Source organism: Mytilus galloprovincialis, chromosome 14 (genome assembly GCF_965363235.1).
Source record: "Mytilus galloprovincialis chromosome 14, xbMytGall1.hap1.1, whole genome shotgun sequence".
Lineage (NCBI taxonomy): Eukaryota > Metazoa > Mollusca > Bivalvia > Mytilida > Mytilidae > Mytilus > Mytilus galloprovincialis.
Genome location: NC_134851.1, coordinates 44,444,163 through 44,455,241, shown reverse-complemented (window position 1 = coordinate 44,455,241; position 11,079 = coordinate 44,444,163). Strand labels below are relative to the sequence as shown.

The 11,079-nt window shown below is 31.8% G+C and overlaps 1 protein-coding gene across 2 annotated transcripts; it reads left to right on the top strand.

Moving 5' to 3' along the window:
- Positions 1 to 667: 667 nt before the first annotated feature.
- On the top strand, positions 668 to 8,436 carry LOC143059019 (uncharacterized). 2 transcript variants are annotated; one of them, XM_076232481.1, is made up of 6 exons: positions 668 to 751; positions 1,373 to 1,423; positions 2,462 to 3,637; positions 5,488 to 5,560; positions 7,142 to 7,336; positions 8,077 to 8,436. In XM_076232481.1, exons 2-4 carry the CDS (start codon positions 1,375 to 1,377, stop codon positions 5,550 to 5,552), a joined length of 1,290 nt encoding a protein of 429 aa, XP_076088596.1. In that variant the 5' UTR covers positions 668 to 751; positions 1,373 to 1,374; the 3' UTR covers positions 5,553 to 5,560; positions 7,142 to 7,336; positions 8,077 to 8,436. The 2 variants fall into 2 exon arrangements, with proteins under 2 accessions (XP_076088596.1, XP_076088597.1); XM_076232482.1 differs by lacking the exon at positions 5,488 to 5,560.
- Positions 8,437 to 11,079: the final 2,643 nt, after the last annotated feature.

The following is an 11,079-nucleotide window of genomic DNA, read 5'->3' as shown; positions in this document are numbered from 1 at the left end:
TCTTAATGTTATAAAAAGAAGATCATTGTTTCACCAATCTGCGACGATTAACATTCGCGTTATTTCTCTGATTCACAGTTAGTCTGAATACAGCATATTCATATTACTCTAGTAATACAATATATCTACGTTACTTCGGAAAGATGTAACACACATAGTAGACATTTGACATTTAAGATCCATGATTAACTCATTTAATCATACATGTTATATCGACATCTCATTGGCACTCACACCACATCTTCCTATATCTATATGTTATATAATTAAACAACTACATGCATAAGATTCAATTTTACGAGGATTAAAACAACAATTGCATATTCCTAAGCTACAAGAGTTAACAACTGTAGTTATCTATTGACATTCCCAAACATGACGAAATTCAAACTACATGTATATTATAATAATCATGATAATATCAATAACAAAATACTACAAATTTAAGATTGAGAAGTGAATGAGTTATTTATTTAAAAATATCTATGATAAAAACTAATCTACACAAAGTGCAAATTTAATCAATGGGTTCAAATTGTATGAAATGTTTTATATTTGTTTTCGCTTATCTTTATGCATATTTTTACACTCCGGGGGACATTTGTATATGTCCGACTAAGGTAAGAGGAATCAAAATAGTATTGCATTTCATTCGTGATATATACAGTTAAATGTTATTTATAAAACACATATTGTAATGTGACGAAGGTTACGTTGTTACAGCTGTTTGCTAAACACAGCGGATTCCTTCGTGAGTATAAACTGCATACATATATAGAGATACTGCTTTTTATTTAAAAAAAAGTTTATAAGGCATATATTTTTTTTAATTTGCGAGTTTTATTTTTCTTATTCTCAATGGCCAGGTATCGTGGCCAGGTATCGTATTTGTTTAAGACGAATCTTGTAAATTCCGCGAAGAAAGAGATCATAATTGGAATTATATTCAATGGAAAAGAAAGAAAGAATTGCAGTAATTACCACATAGAGTGCTTTTTGGTCTTTATTATATTGACATAATTACGGACAAATGTGTCCTCATCACTTAGGTTAATACTATTAAACAAAAGCTAATGTAATTCTCTGACATTGTGTAAACAGTAAGTGCTCAAAATTGAACCGTGTTTTACGCTACAGTTGAACCACTAATGTAAGAAAACTTAACTGAAAACATTAAATGTGTTCATGGATTAAATTATTCATTGTAATATTACAAAAATCGACGTTTAATCTCAACAAATACAATTTCAATAGCCTGGTATTAGTACGGAATAATTGATTTTAAAATGCAACACTGATGTTCGAAGAGAAATTTTCATTTTTTATCATGCTTAAACTTTATTTTGTCTATTTTGTTGTTTTATTATTACAGAAATGTTTTTTAAGGCATATTCAACCTTTTACGTATACATTGCTCAGATATGTAAGTTTCTTTAGATTATATATTTTAATAGAATTATATAAAACACAATGATATGTGAACTGACTTGTACGTTGTGGTCGATATCTACTAAATTGTACTACTATACATTATACTTTAAGGTATCAATAAAAGCACTTTATACAGCCCAAACAATGTTGATAAAATACAAAGGAATTACAAAGTGTTTCGAACATGTTGAGCAATTAAACTAAATATTGCGAATCATAAATACATAACTGTAAATTTAGATTACATGCTAAACACTGCGTAGTGATATCTGTCACTAAAGTTAGTTGTGAGCAAAACCCTTAATTGGTACTCAAAATTCCTCCACTGGTAAAAATTCCCGCCACGATTACGACAAGATAGTTGAAAGTAGCGTGGAACCGGAACAAGCAGTCATCTTATAAAAAAAACTCTATGCACATGATGCCAGAGACATACATTGTATTAGACTAGAACACTTGGAATCCCCCCAAAAAATATCCCATTGTGAATCAACCTTTTTTTGTATATGTAGGTGAAACTGTATGACAACCGCATATAATCCATTATATTGAAATATATAAAAGCGGTTGGGGCTTTGCTCATTGTAGATGACCTATAGTTGCTAATTTCCTGTATCATTTGGATCTCTTGTGTAGAGTTATCTAATTGCCAATCAGGCTATATTTCTTTATCTTTAATATTGAAGGTAAAATGTCGAAATATTTGTTCAGAAGTTTGCATTGTGTTCTAATATTCATCAACGTTAAAACATACAAATTGAAAGAAACACAGAAAGTATATAAAGTCAACAATCAAAGACCATAATGTATAATTTGTGAAGTTGAAACGGAAACGCGTTTTTTTACTAAATTTTAGCGCATATATTGTACATTGGGCAGGTAAAAAAATATACATCTATCAAAGCAGCAGTGTTATATCTGATATGTAATGGTGTAAACATGTACGTAAAATAAATATATTTCACATTGTTATGAAACTGAAAATGACTAATAACTGACTTTGACTGTTTAATGTCTTTTTACCTACCAGGGCTTTCGGTTATTGTAGTTGGATACAGCACCACAATAATACCACAAATCCAAACAGTTAGAAAATCAACTCGCGTTACGACTTCTAATCCAAAAACGACTTATATTGAAACAACAAATACCACAACAACAAATACTATCAGGACATCACATGCTATTCCAACAACAAATACTATCATAACAACGGATAATCTCCAACCAACGGACAATATCACAACAACAGTTAATAACCAAACTGTGGTTATTAGCTCAACAACAATTTCTAATCTATCAACCGAAACTATGCAAACAACTGACACTTATCTTAAAACGATAACTGTCTCAACAAAAGATACTATATCAACGTCAACTACTAATCAAATAAGAATATCAAATCCATCAACGACATCTTCTCTACAAGCAACATTAATACCAGACACGACTTCTACTCCAGTAACGAAAACTACTCAAACAATGGCTACATATTCATCAATTAATTCTAACCAACAAGCAACTCCTAGTTCAAAAGCGCCTACTTCTTCATTACCGATGTCAGCTACCACAGCAGCATCAACTCCGATGTCTTCAAAAAATACAACGACGAAATCGAATACTTCATCAGAACCGACTTCTCCTCCTCAAAAAGACACGTCTACATCAATTAAGACTTCTACTGCACATTCGACTACCCCGACAAGTACGGCTTCTACTCCAAAGAAGATATCTAGGACGTCTAGATTGGCTACTGTTCTACCAACAACGGCTGTTCCAACAATGATTATCGCTCCAACAATGAATGTTTCCCCAACAATGATTTCTACGCAGACATCGTCTTCTACTTACACAAAGACTTCTGCTCCAACATCGACTTATGCCTTAGATACGATTTCTATTTCAACGACTGCTGCTTCAAAATCGACTTTTGTGCCAACTTCGACCCCTACACCAAAAACGACTGCTGCTCCACCATCAACTGTCGCTTCAACATTTATGTCTACTCAACTAATTAATAATACTCCTACAACGAGTTTGATTTTAAATCAAACACGATCGTTGGCACCAACTTTGTCTGCTACTATGAACGTGAAGTCTACTAAAACTAAGACTTCTTCTACGACGAGCAAGTCCGTCCCTAAAACATATTCAAATAACACAGCTATTTTCAATACAACAATTTCTCCACCGATGATTACGGTTGGTAAGTTATCAAATGTAAGAAATAAACAACAAATTTCCTAACTAAAGTAACTAAATACAACATACAATGCCACCAACAGATCATTTATTTAAAAAAAGGTTATCTTCAATTATGGCAACACATTTACACATGTTTCATTTACATTTTTCCTACAGATTGACCTCGTCATAATTTGCATTACAAGACACCATGTACATTTTATATGGAGGCAAATATAAATAAAGAGAGATGTCGGTTTTCGGCCAGAAAACCAAAGTAACAAATGCGCAACCTTGAACAAAAAATGAAAAATACAACAGATGTCCATTTGTGGTATTCGAATAAAGATATATTTCTACGTTCACAGCGCATTAAAACAAGAATATCTCGGTACCCCTGTAATTGATAGTTATAGATGCATATAGGAATCATCATTTTTTTTACAGAGATGCTCGAGTCAAAAATATTTTTTATAAAAGTTAGAAAAACAGGTCCCAATATAGAGGAGATAAATGCATTTTGGAAAAAAAAGTGTAGACAAATTCGGACTAAGAACTATGATTCTTCGGAAGTCAATTAAAGGTGTGTTATGAAACATCACAAGCATCATGGACTTATGTCAAAACTCTGAATCTGTAAACCTGTACAAATTTACGTATATCAGAATAAAGAGATGTGGTAAGGTTGTCAAAGAGACAGATCTCTATAATGACGTGGTTAAACCCAACTGAACTCTCAGAATGAGACAGGGTTGACGACATGTGAAAAACAATCATCTAAAAAATAAGAAAACAAAATATGTTGACGTTCAGACTTTTCAGATGATGGTAATACCAAAAATGTCCATATAGAACTACTATTGTGATATTGATTATAATGCAATATGTATGTTCTTCCTTATTGTAATACAGACCAGGTCACAATTATTGTTTAACAGATTAGTTACTATTAAGTAAAAATGTGATTGATGGATTTAATCATATCAAATGAAATATTAGTAAATGAGTTAATATATTACAAACTTATATTGATCATTTTTTAGTATCAAAACTATCAGTTTCATGATTTTTCACAAGTTGTACCTTTTCTTAATACAAGTTTTGTTTTGATACATCCTTCGTAGAGAAATGTTTGGGGTTTAGGCTTTATGATAAAGGTATCCAACATTCGCGCTTTTAACATATACAATCTATAAACTATCTTTCTTTTTTTGTACAAAAATGTTATATAATAATATATCTTTTTAACTATTCAAATAAAGAGTTGTTTAAATGTACTTAAAACAACTTAAACGCATGATGCATGCTTACAAAATATATGACTTTTGTGTATAGGTTATTATGCTAGATGAATCGCAATGTTTTACTCGCTTTTTATTGGTGTGTTGTGTATCATTTAATAGAGCTTTACTAATGTATCGATCATTTTAAAACTGTTATTGAAATTTTATCATATTCGATAAGAGCGTTTGTGAATTTTTTGTTAGTTCTTATGTGTATGTTAATTGATTTGCAACCTTATTTACTTATACATGTTATACTTTTAATTTGATTTAGATTTTTAGAAATTCTTGGTTTTTTTAAAATGGATGGCATACAATAAGACTAAGCAATTGCATTGCTTTTGTTCTATCTAGTTAAGATAATAAGTAAAGAAAACATATGAAAACAAATGTTGGCTAAATGCATAATTAATCAATACCACTTGTTGACAAATACCGAAACAAATAGAGTACTAAACTTTAAACAAAAAATAAGAGAAGCCAATGAATGAGGTACGCATTTGTTTAAGTGTATGTTGATAACTATTTGTTACAAATATTGAATATTAAGACATTAACATGATAGTGAAGTTCTGTTTTGTTGTTGTAGAAACGGTTACAGTTGGACAATCTGTTAACCATAGTTTGTTACTAAGATTCCTAGATGACGTCTAAAGCTGAAAGTATTCATTTCAAAATTTTAGAAAGTAGACATGCACTGTACACAAACCCGTAAAATTTGCGTAAACTTGGAAATTCGGAATTGACAAACACTAAAACAACTAAAAAGTAGTTCCTGGATCGAAAGAGTGTTACAAAAATGCAAGTTGAGAATAGCTGTTACATACATGTATCTTATGTTAAATGTCAAATCGTAACACCACTGTTATTAGTGTCATGAAATAGAGAAAGCAGATGGTGAATATGTCATAGAGACAAAAACCTAACTAATCAGTAAAACAGACGAAGGTCACCAACGGATATTCAACACAGCAAGAAAGTCACGCATCAGGAGGCGGACTTCAGCTGGCCCCTTTACAAAAATGTATACTGGTTCATTGAAAATTGTATCGTTCTAACTCCAATGATTAATTATCGGATGCATCAGTGTGGTGCAACTGATAATTAATATAGTATGCTATTTCTGTAGGTTAATACAAAATGTATGAAGAAACTGTTTCAAATACAATTGGTTTTACCAAATAATTAACATTAATACATTATTTTTTCTCTAGATATACAATACCTATAATTACTTTTCCTGAAAGAAACAGTTCATGTGGTTTAATGGACGTTTAATAAATAGAAAATCAATTCCGTTATCTGACAATTTAATTTGATAATCACATATATCCCTCATCAAAAGACACTTAATGTAAATTATTTGTGTGCGGTAATTCGTAAATATAATATACAAATATGGCCCGTTGAAGAGGTGAATAACCAGATTATCAACACGAGAAGGTTATTTCATTGATGGCGCCGCCCGAAGTAAAATAACTTTTGAGGGTTGACAATTTTGGATATTCATCGAATCTAAGGTGCCACAATTGTTTTATTATACCGAACTAACACTTACTTGTCTATATTTTTAACATAACACAGACTGACGTTTGAAAATACTTTTGTGTTTGATTTTCTCGAATTTATAACAAAAGTAGAATCTTTTTGTGAAATATTGATGGCCCTGAAAAGGACCGTTTATAAGAGATATCATCGGCTGCTGACACTCTCAGCTCTTTGTATGTCCAATGTCATATTTCCTCGTCTCTCGATGGGTTACCAGTGTAACGGGAACGCTGCCATTTTGTTTATTTACGTCTCTGACGTAATTTTCATGGGAGGTAACTCAAGTACAAACAAACAAACTTAAAAGGTCATTAACCGGTGAATAATGGTGTTAATGTTGAGGATTATTTGTCCTTTCTTGTAATTTATGAAAATTAACTGAATTATTCCATGTCAAGTGATTACGTTTTATCCAATAGAATTGATTGAAATATATGTAAGGTATAAAAATATGATATGTAACATTACTTTACATGTGTGTCGTCCAACTGTTGCTAATTATCATGTAATGGTACTCATTGACTCGCTAATTGTGTATAATGTATCAAAGATTTATCAACTTTTGCTTTCAAAGTATAAACTGTGCTTGAAGGGTTCTCTACGTTACAAATAATTAAGCACAGTAATGTATTAAGTTATTCTTTAAAATAAACAATACATATCATGGTTTTCACTGACTTGACCTCTATCCACAGGAACTGTAGCAAACTAATGTCATTAAATAACAATGGACACGCTCAAACCTTATGCGACCTCTTGCTATTGTTTCTCCCGAACCAAAATGTGTTTATGTGCGATGTGCCAGTACCAGTACATAATCCGGTAGTTTGGTTAGCGAAAACACAATGTAGGACCAACTGAAACCATAGAAGATACAATCACTGTTCTGAGTAAGTATTCAAATAGTGATTTATTTTGGTTATTTTTGTTTGTGTATTTGATTTACTTAAATTGCAAATTTTTTAAAACAATGTCATTGTATATAAGAAGTATATTTATGCCTCTAAAGCCTACGAAGCCAAAGTCTTGACTTAATCATATCCAAATATGTTCTCTTATCAAGAGTTATACATTTACAAACAAGTATTTAATATTATAAAAATCAAAACAAGTGGTATAATTGCCAATGCGACAACTATCCATAAAAGTCCAAAATGACGCGGTTAGCTCTACGGTTTAGTAACACTTGAATTTTAGTTGGTAAGACACTTTTGGTTATAACGCTGATAGCAAAATGTGAGAAGATTGACAAATCAGGTTCTTCTTCGCGATGAAAAATATTCTTTAGAAAGGTAACGTCAAGGCAGGCTAGACATATTATTGTTTTTATTAATGTATAAATTCTTTTCATAATCTTCATACATTGCAGTTAAGTGTTTGCCATTGCTTTATGACTGTCTTATTATTTTTTCGTGCTTTGTTATAAATGAGATTATCAGTGTTTTGTTAAAATAATTTTACTTTTTTTCATGTCTGGACCTGTTTAATGACGACTACTGATTGTGATATCATGTTTGACTCGATTGATGTGTGATGGCCTATAATGCTTATATTCACTTCATTTGAAATCTGGTGGGCAGTTGTCTCATTGACAACCTTACTTTATTTGTACCTCTCTTGGTTTTTATAGATATATAACGATGAAGGTATCGTTTAATCATATCAACAGCCAACATCCAGGGACAATGATATCGCAACACAATTAGATCATAAGAAATGGAGCTACAGTTTACTCACAATACATTTTGACTGGAAAACGAGTGTTTGTTTTATTCGGCAAAATTATACGGCGAACGCAACAAAAGCTACAGAATTGTTCAAATGAATATTCTAACATAGTTCTCTTCCACATGTAAAAATATTTTGCTTTTGTTTACTTAAACTTACTAATGTATATGCTTGAAGAGTATGATGACATGTTTAAAATATCTTCTTGGCACATATACTGTAATGACATGGGTATTATGTCTCATTATATATATATATATATATATATATATATATATATATATATATATATATATATATATATATATATATATATATATATATATATATATATATATTTATAGTAAAATGTCAAATGTATTAACGGGGTTTAATTTCAAGGAGGTATTACATGATTGGATCGAAAAATAGATGTAGCTGGGTTCCGCTTTTATTAAATTGTCTGTAACATATATGTACTTATCTTTTTTTTATCTAACTACAGATGGGTGCAGTCCTAACATGTACAGCAAGTTAACTTGATAACCAGTCATTTGGACTGGTCAAAGTTAACCTGTGACCAAATTTAGGACTGCTCCGACCAGTCCTAGGACCAAAATCTAGTTAACTTGAAAAGCGGACTTGGTCCTAGGACTGTTTTTATGTCTGCCAAAAAGTTAACTTCGAAACAGGTCCGCTATTGACATAAGTTAACTTCGAAACCAGTCCTGTCATAAAGTTAACATAAGTTAACTTCGAGACCAGTCCTGCCACAAAGTTAACATAAGTTAACTTTTGCTTTGACAAATCCGATCGAAACCAGACCTGTTCCCAAGTTAACTTTTGACTGGTCTGCTCAACACTAAGTTAACTTGTAACCAGGACCGCTCTACATCGATTTTTAAAAATATTTTTTAATATCTTTGTTTCGTAGTATAAACATCGAAAAATAAAGTAAAACTAATACTTCCGTTATATAAACATGATAAACAGGATTTAATACAAATATTTGAAAATAAAGTTCGCATAAAACGTTGCTTGAAACACAAATTTATCTGTGATTTGCCAATCTATAAATTAAAAAACGACCTTGGTGACAATGATAACGGGCACTGAATATATATTCCAATACCTATCAAATTCAACCATATTTGCACTTTATTTATATGTATATCTATGAAAGGACGTATTTTAGAGGAAAGCATCATTTTAACACATGACTACAAAGTTTTGTTTGCATATATTTAGGGTGCCAGCATGTCCTCCTTTTATTCAAAATATTGATACGTAATAAAATTTCAGTAGTTTTGATACCTCTTGCTGACTTGTGCAACAAAATTATTTGACCTTGTTGAACAAAACTGACCATGTGTGCACTTTTTTTTTATAAATCTATATACCCGCATAGTAAATCAGCCATATTTTTTTCAAATTTTTGTTCGCATAAAGGAGTAAGTTCGGTAAGGGTCATATATGGCCCCAATTATAAAGTTCATAGTTACAAGCCAATAAAGGTTTTAAGTTGCATTAAATACATTTGAGAAAGATAAACAGAACTGTTTTTGTCAAAGTTTAAGTCTAAGACGTTTATTTTTACATCCCAAAAAGGTCAAGATAAGGGATTTTGTTGAAATTTGACAAAATGAGCTGGATTTCAACCAAATTAAGGACCAGGAAACATAGAGCGCAGGCGTCGACAAACTTAATATTCAAATAAGACATGTGAAATGCCTTCACAAATATTATTTTAAAAGATCTTTGTTGTCGACGTATGCGCTCTATGTTTCCTGTCCAATAATCTATTGAAATTTCTATCCGCGTTCTAATTAAAAAACTATGATAGCTCTATGTAATTGACTATTGTTTATAAGAATATATAAAAATAAAAATGAAAGAATTATGTTGTTATTAATAATGTCTAGTAGAGTATAGCGAGTAAAGAAATTTGCTATCAGAGGCCTTCTTGGAAAGAACAATGCGAATGTTGTTTATACATATTTTAATAAAGCTCAAGTCTGATATGAAAAGTCGCAAAAACGATAACATTTCATAAGCAGACATGTCCCCGGGTCTGGTCAATAGCAGACTTGTCCACAGGTCTGGTCAGAAGCAGACCTGTCCACAGGTCTGGTCAGAAGCAGACCTGTCCACAGGTCTGGTCAGGAGCAGACCTGTCCACATGTCTGGTCTGGGGCAGACCTGTCCTCAGGACTGGTCAAAAGCAGACTTGTCCACAGGTCTGGTCTGGAACAGACCCGTCGATAGGTCTGCAGCAGTCATAAAAAAGCGGACCGTAGGTCTGGTCCACCGTAGACAAAGTTAACTTGCTGGTCTGCTTAAACATTCTCAAGTTAACTTAAAAAGCAGTCAACAAGTTAACTCTAAGTTAACTTTTGTCAAGGTTAGGACCGCACCCATCTGTAGCATGACTGATCTCATCAACGATACCATTTACTCTAAAAGATATATATAATTTATGATTTTCTATGAAAAAAAATGAAAAAAAAAACGTTTCATGAGTCAAAATGTTCGATGAATTTACTTCAAAAATTGGATTGTTTTAGGCCCATCTCGGACGTCTGAAATCCTCCAAACGTTAAAGATCCTAAGTCTGATGATTATTGTGTTTTGTCCTATTGTTTGTAATATTTTCGTTCACAGTCTATTTCAATGTGTTTCCTTGATAACGGATGGCACTCATCTTTGTAATATAATCCTGTTCCTTGATAGATCTCGCATTGTGACCTATAGTTATAGTTATTGAAAGCATTGAGTCCCGTCCAATACAATCATGACAATATAATTCGAAAATTAAACTCAATGAAATTTATAAAAGTACAATGTTGTCCCTGTTCCCCGAAAGAAGTTAGCGATCGATAAACATGACACAACCTGATAATTTATTGTTGAGTTTAAACATATTTTT

Excerpts from the sequence above, each read along its gene's own strand:
- LOC143059019 (XM_076232481.1), top strand. The coding sequence starts at position 1,375 with ATGTTTTTTAAGGCATATTCAACCTTTTACGTATACATTGCTCAGATA. Across the intron at positions 1,424-2,461 it reads CGTATACATTGCTCAGATAT|GGCTTTCGGTTATTGTAGTT; the intron begins GTAAGTTTCTTT and ends TTTACCTACCAG. Across the intron at positions 3,638-5,487 it reads TCCACCGATGATTACGGTTG|AAACGGTTACAGTTGGACAA; the intron begins GTAAGTTATCAA and ends TTGTTGTTGTAG.